General features: G+C 46.4%; 1 protein-coding gene across 1 annotated transcript; it reads left to right on the top strand.

Annotated features, from left to right (window-relative positions):
• Nucleotides 1-844: 844 nt before the first annotated feature.
• Nucleotides 845-19300, top strand: LOC103190071 (epsilon-sarcoglycan). Its single transcript, XM_007910712.2, has 9 exons — nt 845-934; nt 1956-2078; nt 4319-4479; nt 10431-10503; nt 11100-11298; nt 15706-15859; nt 16399-16607; nt 18297-18323; nt 18716-19300. The coding sequence occupies exons 1-9, from the start codon at nt 898-900 to the stop codon at nt 18906-18908; spliced, it is 1176 nt and encodes a 391-aa protein (XP_007908903.1). The 5' UTR covers nt 845-897; the 3' UTR covers nt 18909-19300.
• The last annotated feature ends 869 nt before the right edge of the window (nt 19301-20169 follow it).

Raw genomic sequence — 20169 nt, 5'->3', positions numbered from 1 at the left:
TGCCCATCAAGATTCACGCTCCGATCACCATTTTCGAATGTTGCCATGAGATCTTTGAAGCCCAAGATGCTTTCTCCCACTGCATGTGCCTGCTTCCGCCTTCTCACCACCCTCTACGCAAAGAAATAATAACAATAACAACAACAACTTGATTAGCACCCCTCACTTAGGGCAGTGTTCCAGAGGGCTGGGACGCTAATACAAAGTGATAGAGCATTACAGCCTATAAAAAGATCCCAAGATAGCTATTAACTATATATACTACGTCCCACCCAGGACTTAAAAATAACAATATTACTCATTTGATCAAATTAACCTGGTTACTTTACAAGTTACTAAAGTTACATTCTGATTGTGCTTCAGTGACAATTTGTATCTGGTAACCCCTTTGTGCTTGCAATGTATGTCATTCCTGGAGTTAGTGTCACTGTTTAATTAGGCAATAGACAAATGTGATTTGTTGTTGTTGTTGTACATTTATGCAACGTTATTTTCCTGGCAGACATTTTTGTATAATTCTAACTTTTCGTGAGAGTGCACTATCTGGATAATAATAAAAAATATAATCTTAATAATAATAATGCTGCATTTTAGTGGCGATGTACTTCAGACAAGGTTTTATAGAATAACTTACACTGCTGTACAGGCTCAACACTTGAATGAGATGCGATAGGTTGGTGGCTGACTTTTGACCCAAGTTTGCAACTTTGGGTAAGCTGAGAAAAGGGAATGTTTTTTTTCTTTAAGTATCTAGCAAACAGCTGTCAGGAGCACTGAAGAGACATTTAAAAATAGTGCAGCCGCATACAGCTCTCTGAGTTAGATCGCGTGCGTCTGACCTCCACATGTTGCTGTCTGTCAAAGCGACAGCACTCTGACTCTGAACTTCAGAGGACGATGGCGAAAGCCGAGGTTTGGCTGTGTGCTTCTGCAGGCAAGTCTTTGCTCTATTCCATTCTCCTAAACCAACTCCACCACCCGCTGCCTCTGCTCAGCTGACTCCAGCCTCCTGTTTTCCCCTCATGCCTTCAGCCACTATGCCCCGAAACTCTGTCACCCTCTACCTCAATCCCTCTGCTTTGCTCCCTCTCTCCCTCCCCACCTTCAAATCTCGCCTAAGGACCTTCCTTTTTTTGATCGTGCTTACGGTCACTTCCCCACTCCCTCCCTCTCTCCCTGGCTCGTTGTCAGACTCCACCACTTTGAAGCGCTCTGGGATGCTACCACACATGAAGGGCGCTATATAAATACAATTTGTTGCTGTTGTTGTTCTACCCACAGTGTGGAGCACATTTGTATTAGAATAACAGTAATAATCCTGACATTTGACATAGCGCTTTTCATGTTGGGAGGATGAGTCAAAGCCCCTCACATATATTGTAAAGTGAGTGCAGTGACTGTGTGTATTTGTGGGAGATCACAGCAGCTAATGTGCACACAACAACAACAACTTGCACTTATATAGCACCATCCACGCAGGGTAATGTCCTAGAGCCCTTAAACAGCAGTGTCCCACAAACAGCCGTGAAGTATGTTTGTATGTTGGAAACTCTGTGTCCAAAATGTATTCATTATAACAATCATTATAAGCTGCCTGATAATAACCCACGCTCATTTGTATTTGACATTCTGTTCAGTTTCTCAATCGAAGCTTGACAATAACCTTCCAGTTAAATTAATACCAACGCTTGCATTGGGTATAGTGCCTGTAATGTCAATAATATCTCAAAATGCTTCACAAAGTTTTGTGAGCTGTACCGACTGTGTGTTTGGTGGCAAAATACTCTTACAGTACTTCAAGATTTTCCTCCAAAGTACTTTTACTCATTTGAAAGTCATTACGTGTATTTTTTTCGCCTGCCACTAGCCATCCGACGCCCCGGTAAATAAATGATCTATGCATTTGATATCGTGCTTTCAATTTATCTGACTGATGTGGTTTTTTTTGCCTGCAGTATTGCTCACTACGGTTTGCTGGGGGTTTACCGATCACATTGCCTCCCCTGTGGCTGGGGTCCTATTTATCCACATGTTGAAAAGGATGGACTTCCAAAATGGCCTCATCTCCTTCCAGAGCAGTGAGCAAAACACTTCCACTTTGTGGTTGCAGCTGGTCGCTCAGGGAACAGTGTAATCAAGTAGGATTAACCCTTGCTCGTATATTCTATCGTGCTAACCAGGGGTATTATCTGTTGTTTGTTGCAAACTTGACTGTGACCGCCCAGACTCATTCAATTTTCAGCCCTTGATCACATCCTCCTGCCCCCACCCTTTGGAACTCCATCCCGCATTCTCTTCGCCTCGCTCCAACCCTTGCCTCCATTAAGGCACGTCTCAAGACCCTGTTCTTCGTCCATGCCTTCGGCCAACCTCCTACCCCTACCCTCCACCCTCCCTGAACCCAACCCCGCCTGCTCGGGTACAATCCCCGCCTTGGGACGTCCTCCCGACATGAAGGGTGCTATAGAAATATAATTTTGTATTTTGTATTGTATTGTATTAACCCCTGGAATGCTACGAAAACACAGTAGAATAATATGGCACAGGAGCAGGCCATTCAGACCAACTACAGTCGTCCATATTAATAATAATCCTTGCATTTAATACAGGACCTTATTATATTATTGAGACACCTCAAAGTGAGACGCCTTCACAGACTATACTATGGAGTGGATTGACTGTGTATTGTGTGGGCGAAATGCAACAGCGAATTGCGCACATATTCATACTCCACACAAGCCGAACCCCTGCTTTTCCCCTGTCCTCCACCCTCTATTCCCTTCTCTCATATATTTTGCAAGTTTGCTCTGAAAAATGTTGAGTAAATCCAGACTCAGGTGTAAAAAAATTCCACCTGCAGTGTATTAGAAAACTGTTCAATCAACTTTGAGGCCATGGCTCTGAAGAAGATTAGCAAGAAATACTAATGGTATCTTCCTTTTGAAGATTATTAAGGGCTGAAAATTGAATGGTTCTGGATGGTCACAGTCAAGTTCCCAACAGACAAGAAATTCAGCATAGAATTGCCCTTGAAATAGAACAAATTTCACAAATACTCCACAAATTAAAACGGACCGAAGTTCTTTAGGCGAAATAAATCAATTCGGTCTGATCTGTACTTCAATTAAACAAGGTCATCGCATTCAAAAATGGCCTCGCTTTGAGTGCCTGGCATGGGAGTAGGGATTGGGTTTCAAAAGCCCATTGCATTTAAACTTGAGATGAGGGAGTAAAGTAGGGAGGGCAGGGAGTGTAGGAGGGTGGCCGAAGGTGAGGACGAAGAGGAGGGTCTTGAGACGTGCCTTGAAAGAGCCAAGGAGGGAGCGAAGCTTGAATATGGCCTGGAGTTCCAAAGGGTGGGGGCAGAGAGGCTGAAGGCCAGACCGCCGATGGTGGGGTGAGGGACGTGGAGCAGGCAGGTTGATATGGGGTTAGCAAGTCACAGAGGTAGGAAGGGGCAAGGCGCTGGAGGTCACAGTCAAGTGCCCAACAGAACTTGGTGCGGACGTAGACATATACTTGCAATTCAGCCCGAGCCTGTTCTGCCATCCTATAAGATCATGGCTGATCTGTACCTTAACTCCAATTACCCAACCTTGCCCCATATCCCTTAATACCCTGACCTAACAAATATATGGATTCTGCCTCTACTTGGTCTATCACCTCACTTGGCAGGGAGTTCTATCACCCAACAACTCGGAATGAAACTTTGTGCTCTAATCTCCCTGCTAAAGTCAGAATCCATGACTTTAGAATTTTTTTTAATGATCACATTTGTTCTGAAAACTAATACCCACTGAATGTTAGTGCGGTCAGACTGAGGTCACACTCCCCTGAACAATGCTCACTCTGTATGTTAAACATCTGCTAACATTTTAAGCCTTATTGGAGGTTCAACTGGTGAATCAGTGAGCTAGCAATCGAAACAAATGGGTATTTTGAATCACAAAATTTCATCAGGGAACCCAAATTTACCCTAGGCTTAAAACCATTGCCATAAAATGTATCATCGGGACATAATTGTGCAACACAGTTAGAAGTGGAGTCTTAATTCTGGAAGCAGATTTTCAATGACATGATAAGGCGCTAGGTCAAATGCAAGGATTATTATTATTATTATTATTATTAAACTGAGGTCCCATGTGTAGCTGTTCAGGCACCCGCGACAATGGTAGTTCAGCTTACAGTGAGCTCAAAATCCCGACATGGATCTTGAACCCACCACATTGTGACTCAGAGATGAGAGTGTTAGCGACTGAGCCAGGGTGACATGATTAATTGTTAAGTTCTTGTCTTCATTCCGAACCACCCGTTTCAGACATAATTTCCGACACCAACGATTGTCTCAGCTTTGCCACCAATCTGAAAGGACACCCTGACCGGCCTGAGTGGCTTCGTTACACACAGAGAACCGTACATCATGATGGAATACTCTATGGCACACCCACGTTGAACGATATTGGAAGGACTGTAATTGAGGTAAAATCTTTGACCTGGTATTCTACCTTGTATTCACCCTTCGGAACTCCATCCCAAATTCCCTTCGCCTCACTCCCTCCCTTTCCTCCTTCAAGGCAAGACTCTCCTCTTCAACTGCGCCTTTGGCCATCCTCCTATCCTCCCTGCCCTCCATCCTGCCTGATCTCAAACCCCAGCTCGTGTCCAAAATCCCTGACTGTCCAGTGCCTTGGGACGTCCTCCCAAAGCGAAAGGCGCTTTACAAATGTAATTTTGTATTGTATCCCCCATTCCAGACAAACTTAGCTTTCAATTGTGTCGATGGCTTGTATGGAAATCTCAGTCTGGTTGGATACTATTAAGCAGCTATGAGTTTATTGCATGGTTCAGATGCCCAGCTGACCAAAAATAAATTGATAATCACTGCATTATCGAAATAACTTTAACATTTAACCATGAGCCACAAATAATTGTAACACTTGCATTTGTTTATTATTTAATTATTGGTATTATTTCTATTGTTATTATTATTGTTGTTATTGTTATTATTGTTGTTATTGTTATTATTGTTGTCATTGTTATTATTGTTGTTATTGTTATTAACAATAAAGCTGCCCCGACTCGAGCCTCCACCTCCACTCTAAGTGTCTCTCCTCCCACCCCCCCTCTATCCGCTACTCCCACTCTGTCCTTCTCTCCCACCGCGCCCTCCACCTTCTCTCTCTACTGGACCCCATCACCCCTTCCCTCTGCTCCAGCCTGGTCATCCTCTGCTGGACCCATTGTGGCTCCAGGCACTGGCTGTCCCAGGGCAGCGACCCCAAGTGTCCCATCATTCACTCCCTTCGCACAAAGCGCCTCCTTAAGGCAAACACAACTTCCCCCTCCCTCATACGTACCCTCCCCCACACTCCACAACCATCTCTTCTGTACACCCTAAATCCTCTCCATATCACTCTCTCCTCCCACCAGCAAACCCACCCGCATTTCCCTTCAAAATGTCTGTTCCCTCACAAACAAAGCCCTCACCATCCATGACCTCATCCTGGATGAGCACCTTGACATTCTTGGGCTTACAGAAACTTGGCTCTCCCCCAATGACCGGGCTACACCTTCCAGCCCCCCCCCCCCCCCCCCCCCCATCCAAACCAATGTGGTGGCAGGGTGGCCCTCATCTCCAAAGCTTCCCTTGGTCTTTTCCCCTATTCCTCTGGCTGCTTCCCCTCTTTTGAGCACCTCACCCTCTTCCATCCCTCTCTCCAACTGAAAATCCTTCTGGTCTATTGCTCCCCTGAGCCCTCTGGCTCCTTCCTCTCTGGCATCGCTACTCTCCTCTCTTCCCTGTCCTCTGCTCTGAACGCCTGCTCGTAATGGACGATTTCAAACTCCACCTAAACTCCCCTTGCACCACATATTCTGACTTCACTGCCCTCCTCTCCTCCCTAAACCTCGCCCTTCACATAAATTCACCGACCCACAACCGTGGCCATGCCCTCGACCTTATCATCACCCACGGCTTTGACATTTCCAACCTGAGCATAATGGACAAGGCCATCTCAGACCACTTCCTCATCTCCTTCTTTTCTCACACCCCTCTCTCCTCCACCAAGCCCTCAACCATACTCTACTGCCTGTGGAAAAAGCTACCCCCTGAGACACTCACAAAGGCCCTCACATCCTCTGATATCCTATCCCTCTGGCCTTCCACCTGCAGAGATCCTGAAGCAGCCGTCCAGCTGCTCCATTATCGCTTCTCCTCCACCTTCAACTCTCTCGTCCCCTTTGAAATCCAGGGACCATCTCCAAACCCACCTGATCCCCCTAGTATAATAGTCATTTCTGCTCCCTAAAAACCCAAACCTGGCTGCTCGAGCACAGATGGCAGAAAACTGGCCTGACATTTCACCACCAACTGTGGCTCAGGCATCTCCACAGCTACCACCATTCTTTGACTCGTGCAAAAACGGCCTTCTACTCCAACATCATCTTGGAGGCAAAAAACAACCCAAAGTCCTTTTTTCCACCACCCACTACCTCCTCCGTGCTCCTCTTCAGGCTTCCTCAATCTTCACATTAAATCCGAAGTGCAAGGAGGTCGTGGACTTCTTTTCATCTAAAATAAATAATATCCGCCACGCAGTCTCATCCTCCTGCTTCTTGTCACCCACCACCATCCGCCCCATCATCAGCTCCTACCAACCCCCATCCTACATTCCTTCCTCCCCTTCTCTCCTTTCTCCCTCTAACCCTATTATTATTATTATATAACCCACCATCACTTCGATGAAACCCACCACCTGCTGCCTCAATCCCCTCCTCACCAACTTGCTGGTCACCCAGCTCCTCTTTCTCTGCCCACTACTGGTTGATGTCATCAATCAGTCCCTCTCCTCTGGATCAGTCCCTGCCCCCCTCAAAACTGCTGTCATCACCACCCTCCTCAAAAAACCTTCCCTGGATCCCTCAAACCCCAGCCACTACCGCCCTATTTCTAACCTGTCCTTCCTCGCAAAAGTCCTAGAACGCGTTGCTGCCAATCAACTCCGCGCACCTCTCTTCGCACTCCTTCTTCGAACCCCTCCAGTCTGGTTTCCATCCTGCCCACAGTACAGAGACTGCGCTTGTGAAAGTCTCAAATGACATCCGTACCAGGGCTCCCTCTGCCTCCTTGTCCTCCTGGACCTCTCCGCCGCTTTGGACACAGTTGATCACGCCATCCTCCTCCACCGCCTTTCCTCTGTCATCCACCTCAGTGGGACCGCACTCCCCTGGTTCGAGTCTTATCTCACAAACTGCCATCAGTACATCTGCACAAACAGCTCTTCCCCCCTCTCTCATCCGGTTACCTGCGGGGTACCCCAAGGATCTAACCTTAGCCCCCTCCTCTTTCTGATCTACATGCTCCCTCTTGGAGATGTCATTCGCAGACATGGGGTACACTTCCACATGTATGGGGATGACACCCAACTCTACCTTTCCTCCTCTACTCTCAAATCCACGACCACCGATGTCCTGACAGCTGCCTGTCTGACATCGAGTCCTGGACGAAAGACAACTTTCTTCAGCTCAACGTGCGAAAAACCGAGGCCCTCCTGATTGGTTCGCATCAGCGTCTCCGCACCTCAGGCGCCGACACCATCAGCATCCAAGGCTGCACTCTCCACCTCTCAAAGCCAGTCAGGAACCTCGGCGTTTTGTTCGACCCTGAGCTGTCCTTTCTCTCTCACATCCGCACCAAAACTGGCACCGCCTTCCATCACCTCCGGAACATCGCCAGACTACGGCATTACCTCACCCCTCACGCTGCTGAAACCCTGGTTCACGCCTTTGTCACCTCAAGGCTGGACTATGGGAACTCTCTCCTCGCCGGCCTTCCCGCCACCTCCCTCCACAAGCTGCAGGTCATTCAGAACTCTGCAGCTCGTGTACTGTCCCGCACCAGGCTTTGGGACCACATCACTCCCACCCTCGCTCGCCTCCACTGGCTCCCCATCCCCCAGAGGATTGATTTCAAGATCCTCACCCTCACCTACAAGGCCATTCACGGCCTTGCTCCCTCCTACCTCTCCAACCTACTATCCCCCTACCTACCTGCCCTCCGTTCCTCCGGCTCCGGTCTGCTCCACGTCCCCCGCCCCAATCGCCCTACCATCGGTGGTCGGGCCTTCAGCCTCTCAGCCCCGAGGCTCTGGAACTCTATCCCCCAGTGTCTTCGCCTTGCTTCCTCCCTCTCCTCCTTCAAGGCCGGTCTCAACAACAACAACAACAACAAGATTCCATTTATAGAGCGCCTTTCACGTCAGGAGGACGTCCCAAGGCGCTGCACAGTTGGGTCATGACCCGAGCAGGGGGGAAATGGTCAGGGTGAGGGGAGGGAAGGGAGGGAGAGAGGAGGGGGGAAATGGTCAGGGTGAGGGGAGGGAAGGGAGGGAGCGAGGAGGAGGAAGAGAGTCGAGAGGGGAGCTGAAGGCACGGTCAAAGAGAAAGGTTTTGAGACCGGCCTTGAAGGAGGAAAGGGAGGAAGCAAGGCGAAGGCACTGGGGGATGGAGTTCCAGAGCCTGGGGGCTGAGAGGCTGAAGGCCCGACCACCGATGGTAGGGCGGTTGGGGCGGGGGACGTGGAGCAGACCGGAGCCAGAGGAACGGAGGGTACGGGCAGGTAGGTAGGGGGATAGTAGGTTGGAGATGTAGGAGGGAGCAAGGCCGTGAATGGCCTTGTAGGTGAGGATGAGGATCTTGAAATCAATCCTCTGGGGGATGGGGAGCCAGTGGAGGCGAGCGAGGGTGGGAGTGATGTGATCGCGAAGCCTGGTGCGGGACAGTACATGAGCTGCAGAGTTCTGAATGACCTGCAGCTTGTGGAGGGAGGTGGCGGGAAGGCCGGCGAGGAGAGAGTTCCCATAGTCCAGCCTTGAGGTGACAAAGGCGTGAACCAGGGTTTCAGCGGCGTGAGGGGTGAGGTAGTGCCGTAGTCTGGCGATGTTCCGGAGGTGATGGAAGGCGGTGCCAGTTGTGGTGCGGATGTGAGGGAGAAAGGACAGCTCAGGGTCGAACAAAACGCCGAGGTTCCTGACTGGCTTTGAGAGGTGGAGAGTGCAGCCTTGGATGCTGATGGTGTCAAAACCTTTCTCTTTGACCGAGCCTTCAGCTCCCCTCTCGACTCTCTTCCCCCTCCTCGCTCCCTCCCCTCACCCTGACCATTTCCCCCCTCCTCGCTCCCTCCCTTCCCTCCCCTCACCCTGACCATTTCCCCCCTGCTCGGGTCATGACCCAACTGTGCAGCGCCTTGGGACGTCCTCCTGACGTGAAAGGCGCTTTATAAATGGAAACTTGTTGTTGTTGTTGTACGCGGACGACACCCAACTCTATTTTTCCACCTCACTTTGCGACCCCCAGTCCTCTGATGTTCTGTCAGGTGCCTGTCAGACATCAGGAGCTGGATGAGCCCGCATTTCCTTCAGCTAAATGTTGACAAGACGGAAGCCATACTCTGTGGCTCTTGTCAACATCTTTAATCGCACAGTTCTCACCTCCTCCACATACCCGACCTGCCCCTAAAACTTTCCAAACCCTTACGCAACCTTGACGTCAGGTTTGACCCCCAATTATCCTTCCTCCCCCACATCCAGTCCCTCACCAGCACCGTTTTCTTCCACCTCTGACGCATCACCCGTCTCTGCCAATCTCTCACCCCAAATGCCGCCGAAACCCTGGTCCATGCCTTTGTCACCTCTTGGCTGGACTATTCAAATGCCTCCTCGCCAGTCTCCCCTCACTACTGTTCATAAAATCCAGGTCATCCAGAAATCTGCCGCCCGCATTCTAACCCGCACCAAACTCCGCTCCCCGATCACCCCAGTCCTTGCCAGACTGCACTGGCTGCCTGTCCCAGAGAGGATCAATTTCAAGATCCTCACTCTTGTTTTCAAATCCTCCACTCCTCTGCACTCTCTAACCTCTCTGACCTCCTCTCTCTTCACAACAGTGCCTGTTGCCTTTGCTGCACCGGGTCTGGCCTCCTCCTTGTCCCCTGAATCCACTGCTCCACCATCGGCGGCCGTTCCTTCAGCCACTATGCCCCGAGGCTCAGGAACTCCCTTCCTCACTCCCTTCGCCTCGTCCACTCTCTTCCTGCATTCGGGTCTCGGTTAAAGACCTTTCTTTTCGATCGCGCCTTTGGTCACCTTCTTCCCCTCCCCCAGCTCGGCCCCGGGATCTGTTATTGTGAAGCGCTCTGAGACGCCGTCCGGCTATATAAATCCAAGTTGTTGTGATTTTTATTATTGCTGTTATTGTTATTATTGCTGTTGTCATTATTGTTGCTGTTGTTATTATTGTTGCTGTTATTATTATTGTTATTATTGTTGTTATTGTTATTATTGTTGTTATTGTTATATTTTTGTTATTGTTATTATTGTTATTATTGTTGACTGGACACAATTTCTGTAAAATATTTTTTTTCTTTCGTCCAGGTAACTGCTTACAACAGAGACACGTTCGAAACTATGAGACAAATGCTCATCTTTAACGTCAAACCGCCAATGGGTAGGACTCTGCAACATTAATTAACCATTTGACAAACTCAGTTTCTGTATCCTGGACAAAGAAAGGCTCTCTTTTATGTACTTAATTTGATGAAGTGCTATGTTATATAAATGTAGGAGAACAATAATAATAATCCGCGCAGTTGATAAATAACAATCACAATAATCCTCGCATTTGATATAACACCTTATCATGTCTTTGAGACATCTCAAAGCGCTTCACAGTATATAATGTAAAGCATAGTGACTGTGTATTTTGTGGGCGAAACGTGGCAGCCAATTGCGCACAGCAGTGTCCCACAAACAGTCGTGGATTCAATAACCAAAGTATTTATTTTTGGGGGAGGAATTATTACCATCCAACTGAACAGGCAGACAGGGCCTTAGTTTAACGTCTCATCCAAGGCACGGCACTTCCAACAATACAGCGGCTCACTAAGCAATGCATTGGAGGGTCATCCTGGACATTGTGAGCTCAAAGTCCAGAAGTTGGGGCTTGTCGAGAGTGTTATCGACCTCGCCAAGCTGACATCTTAAATCCAAGTTGTCGTGTGTGTTGGGTTTAGACTAAGCTAATTTATCTATTTCCTGCTGCAGAGCTTCAGCTGCTGTACGAGGCTGAGTTCTTTGTGAAAAACAGGAATGTGGAGGAAGTTCTGCCCCTCCAAGAGCAGGAATATATCAGGAGCAGCATGGGGAAGATCTGGGAAACTGATCGTTTGGTCATTATTAACATCACTTCAGCACTAGATGTTGGAGGACGGGTTCCGCTGCCCATCAAAGGAAGGAAAGAGGGGTAAGAGAGTGATTTATTATAGATTCTTATTGCATTACTGTGGAGTCCTGTAGCTTAGTGGCTAGAGCACTTACCTCTCAAAAGAGAGAATCTGGGTTTGATTCCCAGACAGTGCGAAACGTTGGACAAGTTTCCTTACTCCAAACGTCTCTGTTTACCCGGCAATAAATAGGAACCCGGTTGTTAGTTGATTGGCGGATCGTTTTTGTGGGGGTAATAATCCTTTCAAAAGTAATAGAAAATAAAAAATAAAAATAATTTGGTCACTCAGTCCACAGCTGTTTGTGGGACATTGCTGTGTGCAATTGACTGCTGCGTTTCGTCCACAAAAACATACAGTCAATTCACTTTACAGTGTATTCTGTGAAGCGATTTGAGAGGTCTAGAAGATGTGATAAGGCGCTATATCAAATGCAAGGATTATTAATTTATTATTATTAAACCTGCGAGTACCATATATGTCCCTGAGGATTAGGAGTTAACTAAGTAATAACAGAGGGGGAGGGCGAGAAGAAAGATTGAGGGGGTTAATGGTAATAAGAAAATATCTTTGTTGAACCACCGCAAATGCCCTGTGAGCAGGTGGCAGACAACAACAACAACAACAAGATTCCATTTATAGAGCGCCTTTCACGTCGGAAGGACGTCCCAAGGCGCTGTACAGTTGGGTCAGGACCCGAGCATTGGGGGGGAGATGGTCAGGGGGAGGGAAGGGAGGGAGGGAGGCAGCGAGGAGGGGGTAGAGAGTCGAGAGGGGAGCTGAAGGCACGGTCAAAGAGAAAGGTCTTGAGACCGGCCTTGAAGGAGGAAAGGGAGGAGGCGGCGAAGGCACTGGGGGATAGAGTTCCAGATCGTGATCTGGATTCCGCTCAGGCTCAGTAAAAGAGAGAGGCAATTTTATAAGGGTAACTTTCACAACCAGGAAGATGCAAACAAGCAGGAAGTGGTCTACAGAAAGTTCCTGCTGTTCTTTGTTTCCTGCACATGGAGCAACAAATCTGATTTGCCATGGACACAAATAATAATAAATAATAATCCTTGCATTTGATATGGCACCTTATCACGTCTTCGAGACGCCTCAAAGGGCTTCGCAGAATATACCGTAAAGTGAATTGACTGCATATTTTGTGGCCGAAACATGGCAGCCAATTATGCACAGCAGCGTCCCACAAACAGTCGTGACTAAATTAATCAGACCCAATTGGCAGAATAAATTCCTCACACCTATATTTATTGAGTAAAGACACAAAAACTACTTAAAGTACCGCTCAGTGTGCCTTGGTTTGTGATACATCAGCATCTGTCGGTTTGTGGTGTAGAAGAATGTTCTATTGAAGGGTTAAAATATGCATAACCAAACACAGTGTTTGCAATAATGAAGCGCACCTTTACCTACAGGGCTGGGAACACTTCTTATTCACTCCCTGAACAAATATAAATAGATCAGTGTTATGTACCGCAGAATGGGCTCCGTCTCATTATTATGCAGGAAAACACTGCAATGCTCCATCACAGAAGGAAAGGCAAAACGCTCAATTAATACATTTTTTTTTTGCACAGCAAACCACAGACTCAGAAATAAAGACACCCGTCCCCTTATTTCCCTCTCACAAGCCCCAGCTCTGCGCACAGCCACGAAGTCAAGAGAGGTTAATTTTCGAATTCTTTTGCAAAGACGAACCGTGTTTTTAAGGATGGAGTAGGAGAAATCTGGCAGCCAGCAATATTTACCATGGCAACCGTGGCCTATGTAGAGAACCCAATTAGTGCAGAGGATTAACCTGTAACTGAATCCATTAGCTCTGCCTCTTCACACACACAGCATATACAGAGATCAATTTAAGATGATCTTAAGTTACTGATATACAGCCACTTCTGACCGTCAAGGCTCATTGCTGATGCACTGCTTTGAGGGAACAACAGACATCTTATTGGGAGCATTGTTTTAGCACAAAGGGGCCACTTCCTTCCAAAATACTCATTCCCCTGCCTCACGGCATCAAGGTATTCCTTGAACCAGAGTTATCCCCGTGATATTTCTAGATGAGCTTGTCTATATTTTATTGCAAATAAATAATGCTCAGAGACTCTACCCTACATAAAGGGTCACTATATAAATGCAAGTTGTCGTTGCTGTTGCATTGATAGTAATCTTTGCATTTGATGCAGAGCCTGATTATCAAAACGCCTCAAAGTGCTTCACAGTATTTATTTTATTGTTGTGTGACTGTGAGTATGTAATAATAAACCACGTGTTTGATGGAGCACATTATCACACTTCGCAGGATTTACTGTATGCCACGAAAACGACAGCCAGTTTGCACACAGCAATATCCCATAAACAGCCATACAGTGAATGACCAGATTTATCCATTGGCCAGGACACAGGGAGAGAAACTCCCTTCTCTTAGCAAATAACGCATGGGCCAAATACCTACAAATAATAATAATAATCCTTGCATTTGATATAGAGCTTTTCACGTCGGGAGGACGTCCCAAAGCGCTTCACAGAACACACTGTAAAGTGAATTGACTGTATATTTGTGGGCGAATGCGGCAGCCAATTGCGCACAGCAATGTCCCACAAACAGTCGTGGATTGAAAATGACCAATTTATTATTGTTTTTGGTTTTGGAGGGATTATTATTAGGCTCTCTGTGGAGTAAGGAAACTTGCCCAAGGTTTCGCCCTCTGCCTGGAATTGAACTCAGGTCTCTCACTTGCAAAGCGAGTGCTCTAACCACTGAGCTACAGGCTCCACAAGGGTGTTGCGTAGACACATTTTACAGTAAATCCTGTGAGAGAATTTGTGACGTTTCAGTGACGTGATAAAGCACTGTATGAAATGTTAAGGATTATTACATTTGCAGCTGTACATTTAAGTGTAATATTTAAGGTAATATTTAAGGTAATATTTAAGGTAGCCACTTAGTGAATGAAATACATGAAGGAATCCTCTTTAGCCGGATGCTGGTTAAGCTCGGACGTCGGGTAAATCGAACAAAACGCCAGCGCACCCCCCACCCGGTTCACTTGTATTAAATATGCCGGTTAATTCGGCCAAGAATCCGGGCAAAATGCCCCACTGTCGCTGCTGAATTTACTCACTCGGGCCTTCTGCGTGTCGAGCCTTCAGCCATTGGGGTTTCCCGGATGTTAATGGCAGGAGTGAAATTGCAATTGATTGACAGCGAACTCCAGCCATTCACAAGCAGCTGGAGTTGGGCTGTCAATCAATGAGGGGTGGGGGCTGGGGGGGCAGTGGAGTTCGGAGAAAGAAAAAGGGAATGGGAGGAGTCAAATTGCGATTGATTGACAGCTGAGCCGCTTGTGAGTGAGTGGGTTGTCCATTCACAAGGCTGTCAATCACATCAACGTCACTGTTAATTGCTAATTCCAACGGAAATGGCAACAGGGAGGGAGGAATCTCCTCTGCTGGGTAGGAAAGTACAAAGTTAAATATATTTTATTGCGTTTCTGTGAGAGTATTTTAACTTGAACCGGTCAGTTAACATTGCTTAAAGTGAAACAACATTATTACATATTATTATACACTGTCTGCGGTACTCCCATGCTGGGCAGAACGATATTTCAGCTAACCTCGGACACCTCTTAAGTCGGACAAAACGTCCATCCCCGATATGTCTGGCTAAACCGGCTTCCACTGTACTTTAGGTGGTGCAGAAGAGAAACAAGAGATGTGCTTAACATGTGTGACCCATTGGCAAATAGTGTATTATTCAGTCAAAATGCCTGTTAATTCTGAACTGAGTTTCAAACTCTTAAACTTTCAGCCAAGATCACAAAATCACAAGATTTGTTAAGATAAAGATGGCCCTTCGGGTCCATTTGATCTCATCTGTCCAGAATGCCCCCTCTCCTACATCACACCATCAAGCTGTTTCTTCAAATGAATCCAGTGTCCTGGCCTCAGCCACCCTTTCCGACAACCTCTCCCAATAGTTAATTGCACTCTGGATAAAGAAATATTTCCTGTCTGTCCTGAAAATGCCCTTTAAAACTCTAAACCTGTGTTCCCTTGTTCCACTGTCTTATAACAATAATAATCCTTGCATTTCATACAGCGCCTTATCATGCCTTCGAGAAGTCTCAAAGCGCTTCACAGAATATGCTGTAAAGTGAATTGACTGTATATTTTGGGGCGAAAAACAGCAGCCAATTGCGCACAGCAGCGTCCCACAAATCATCGTGGATTGAGCAACCAAATATATTTTTTTGAAGGGATTATTGCTAGGTAAACAGAAGCGTGTGGAGTAAGGAAATTTGCCTAAGGTATCGCCCTAGCCAGGAATCGAACCTGAGTCCTCTCACTTGCTACATTATGCTACAGGACTCCAGAGTACAAATGCATTTGACATTGTATGATGCGGAATGCTTGTTTCCCAGGGTTTACATAAAAGTGGGATCTGCTGTTCCCTTTCCCGATTGTCTGAAGGAGGAAACGGACCCTGACAAGCTGTGTGACGAGAATCTGGACCCCACGAGCTGTGAGGATTACTTCAGTCCTCACTTCATTCTTGACTGGTGCAAAATTGTATTGGTAGGTCATACCACTGGGTCACAGAGAGAGATAGGAGGGAATCGTCTTAACAACTAGTTAAATCAGTAAAGGTCAAATAGATATCTGTCTAGGTTTCCTTCTATTATTAATAAAGAAACTAGCCGAATGGAGGGAGTGACCAGGTCACAGAAGTAATAATAATAAAAATAATAATAATCCTTGCATTTGATATAATGACTCATCACGTCGTTGGGATGCAATAAGGCTTCATGTCTCAACGACGCTTCACAGGATATACTGTAAAGCGAATTGACTGTGTATTTTGTGAGCGAAACGCGGCAGCCAATTGCGCACAGCAATGTCCTACAAACAGTTGTGGAGTGAATGAGCGACAACAAATTTATTTGGTGGGGTGGATTGTTGGTCAGGGCACTGGGAGAGAGAAACTCCTTTCTCTCTTTGAATAGCGCTGTGTGTGGGGGGGGTGGTGCGGGGAAGGACACGCTGGCAGAAGGATTCGAATGTTGAAGCCATTGTACAAAAAAAGTTGACGTGCCGTGCATTACTGTATTTCACAGTTTGATAAAAGCAAACCCGAACAGCCTGACACTGACGTGATTCCTGGTGATGGAGTCCTAGAGGGCGGAGAGTATGAACCACCTTCCAGCTCCCTGGAAGGACGAGACTTATATTCAGACTATGCGGTGACAATCGCTGTCCCCTTAGCTATTGCTGTGCTTCTGTTTCTACTTCTCGCCTACATAATGTATTGCCGTCGAGAGGGACTGTGAGTTTCCTTTGAATGTTTTTCCTCCTTCACCCGCAGTGTTGGTTTGATCGTTTAACCCCTCGATTGCTGCCTGTGCCACTGTTAGGATTTTTAAACTTCTCCCGTGACATCACGCATGATATCACATGATGTGTGATATCAAAAATTACAACAATAATAATAATCATTTGGTCACTCAATCCACAGCTGTTTGTGGGACACTGCCGTGCGCAATTGGCTGCCACGTTTCGCCCACAAGCTATGCAGTCAATTCACTTCACAGTATATTCTGTGAAGCACTTTGAGACGTCTCAAGGACGTGATAAGGCGCCGTATCAAATGCAAGGATTATTATTTTACATGCCACATATGACATGGTTTTTTGATGGTATAACTTGGCGTTTTCTGGAAGAAGGCGATTTGTGCATGGCAGCGTCCTACAAACAGCTGGTGATTGGCCAGACACCGGAGAAACTCGCTTCACATTTTGAATAGTTTTCATAGGATCTTTAATGACCACATGAAGGATGGCACCTCTGACATGACCGCTGCACTGGACCGCTACATGAGTTCCAAGTCCCGACGTGGGGGCTCGAACCCAGAACCTTCTGACTCCGAAGCAAGAGCGCCACCAACCGAGCCAGGCTGACAAAAGAATCAAAGTAATGTGCAAATAAAAGAGTTTAAAGTCTCAAATTCAGAACTAAAAAAAGGCCGGGACAGTAATATAGTCCTGTAAAGTAATTCTTGCATTTCATATAGCGTCTTTTCACATCTTCAAGACGTCTCAAAGTGCTTCACAGAATATACTGTAAAGACTGCATATTTTGTGGGTGAAAAGCAGCAGCCAAGCAGTGTCCCTAAACAGTCATGGATTGAGTGACCAAATTATTATTTTTGGGTTTTTTTCTTGAGGGATTATTATGAGATGTGTGGAGTAAGGGAACTTGCCCAAGGTTTCGCACTGCCGGGAATCAAACCCAGGTCTCTCGCTTGCGAGACGAGTGCTCTAACCACTGAGCTACAGGACTCCACCTGTCATTCAGTAAAGCCACCAAATATCAATTCACAAACTGTTGCGGGTTTCAGCTGGATGGATTCAAGATGAAATAATTGGCTTAATTGCTCCTATTAATCCGTCAGCATTAAAAATTTTCTGACTTGTTAAATCTCTACCACAAAACGAGATGTGTCAGTTGTGTCCACGTTGTGGGGATGGGGTTGATATTGGAATTAACTGCAGGCACTTAACACGTTTAATGGAAAGTAACGATTTAAGTGAAGCGGTGAGTTCTATTAAACTGAAATGGCTTCTTAAAATGTTATCAGCAGGAATGTAGTGTTAGGTTACAGTACGTCTCTTTGGAAGTTATTTAAAGTATCATATGGGCATATTAAATTTCCCTTTAATTACCTCCTGAGCTTTCCCCCCATCCCTCTCCGTCTCGCCATCTGTTTTTATCCCCTTTCTAAATTCCTTCCCCTTTTACCTTCACGCTGACGGTCCTCCCGATTTCCTCTGAGCTTTTGATGTTTGACTCCACCGTTGTGAAGCGCTGCGGATGGTTTTTCCGCATCAGTACTGTTGGCGCTGTTGGTGTAATGTGTGTGTTGTGCACTGCGCTGTTCGTTGATGACTGAAATCATTTTGCGGTTTCTATTTGGTTTGAACTCCTGATATATTTGCCTTTCTCGCTATATTCCCAGAGAAAGAAGAGACACCAAGACATCAGAGTAAGTTGACAACCTTTCGCTCCCAATTGAGCAACTGCGCTGTTTTCCGTCTCGTTTGTGTCGCGTCTTGTGATTTCTTCCCGATAACGATTTTAAATCCACCGTTTGTGTGAAGCTCTATCGCAGAGTCCCTCTGACACAGCCCTTCCCCTCATTCGGGGGTCTTATATCGAGATGTACCGTTTTCGGTCGTCTTTCCCATCTGCACCCCCACCCTCTTCAGCTCCCACCACCTCCAGCTCAGGTGCTCAGCCAACAACGCTGAAGCTCTTTGCGATGCCCTCCTATTGCTGTATAAATGGTAATGGTATTGTATTGTAACACAGGTTATAGTTACGGTTCTGTGGACGGACTAAGCGGAGGCCGTTAACATTGTACCCTTTGTCTTTTAGCATCCAACTTGTTCATCATCACTCAATTCAAGGCAACACCAATGAACTCAGGCAAATGGCCAAAGCCCGTGATGTGCCACAGCCTCTCTCCACTCTGCCGATGTTCAACGTCAGAACTGGACAAAGAGTTCCCCCACTTTCCTCCTGTGACTTCGATAGTTCCCGAGTGCCTCTTATCCAGACTCAGCAATGAGTTTCTCTGTTTCTCGCCATAGCAGAAATATGGGATCCAGTACCGGCTTTAACACAGGACCCCAGAGCCCGGGGACGTCTTTCCAACATGAAGGGTGCAGTACAAGTGTAACTTGTTGTTGTCATTGTTGTTCTTTGACACGCAGTACTGCCCCGTTATAATCCGATTGTTGGGGAGACGTGAGTTCTGTATAATTCCCAAGTCACCCTATAAAGAGGCCGTAATTGTTGATGTTATTACCAATCAGCACTTCTGCACTGATTTCAGCTCAAACGCAAAGTACAGGAAGTCATGTCAGCTGCAACCTGGTGACCTGGAAATCGGCCATTCTTTCATAATAATATGACAATCATAACAATAATAGCATTTGATATCGCTCCTTATGTCTTTAAGACATCTCAAAGCGCTTCAGAGAATATATTGAGTGACCAAATTATAATTTTTTTTGAAAATAGGGGGAAAACAGTCTGCCAATCGACTAACAACTGGGTTCCTACTTACTGCTTGGTAAATAAAGACCTGTAAAGTAAGGAAACTTGTCCAACATTTTGCCCTGCCGGGAATCGAATCCAGGACCTCCCGTTTGCGAGGCGAGTGCTCTAACCATTGAGCTACAGGAGTTGTACGTGGGAAGTGAGACGACTTTTTTGATGAGCAAGTGTTGGGGTTCGCACCCAAATTCTATATTTGGGGAGTGTTCTATATATTTGTACACTTCCCCTTTCTTTCCTAATGTTTAATATGCATTTGAATTGGTACATTTTAATAAGAAATATTGATTGCAATGTTTGGTCACAAAAGAGAATGAGATTGAGCGAGCACTCTGCCCTAATGTCACCATTCCCAAAAGCTAGGGCATTAAATGTAAACAGGAAGAAAATTATTTTTGCAGCAAATATGATTCAGAAAGCTACCAAGCACAGTCAATGATTATGCATCCCATTTGAGAGGAGAGATTCAGCCTGGGTTTCGTTTCAGTCTATTTTAAATGGAGTCCTGTAGCTCATCTTAGAGCACTCACCTCCCAAGCAAGAGACCTGGGTTCGATTCCCGGCAGGGCGAAATGTTGGGCAAGTTTCCTTACTCCACACGCCTTTGTTTACCCAGCAGTAAGTAGCAACCTGGTTGTTGGTCGATTGGCAGATAGCTTTTCTGGGGATGATAATTCCTTTAAAAAAAGTTAAAAATTGGTTACTCAATCCGCGACTGTTTGTGGGAACCTGCTGTACGCAATTGACTGCCGCGTTTCGCCCACAAAAAT

This window comes from Callorhinchus milii, unplaced genomic scaffold (assembly GCF_018977255.1).
Source record: "Callorhinchus milii isolate IMCB2004 unplaced genomic scaffold, IMCB_Cmil_1.0 Scaffold23, whole genome shotgun sequence".
In the NCBI taxonomy this organism is placed as follows: domain Eukaryota; kingdom Metazoa; phylum Chordata; class Chondrichthyes; order Chimaeriformes; family Callorhinchidae; genus Callorhinchus; species Callorhinchus milii.
This window is presented reverse-complemented; position numbering and strand designations above follow the sequence as displayed.

What these genes read in the sequence shown, in the direction of transcription:
- LOC103190071 (XM_007910712.2), top strand. Translation starts at nt 898, where the DNA reads ATGGCGAAAGCCGAGGTTTGGCTGTGTGCTTCTGCAG. An exon ending in ACTGGTGCAAAATTGTATTG is followed by an intron (nt 15,860 to 16,398) that starts GTAGGTCATACC and finishes TGTATTTCACAG; the next exon opens with TTTGATAAAAGCAAACCCGA. An exon ending in TATTGCCGTCGAGAGGGACT is followed by an intron (nt 16,608 to 18,296) that starts GTGAGTTTCCTT and finishes CTATATTCCCAG; the next exon opens with AGAAAGAAGAGACACCAAGA.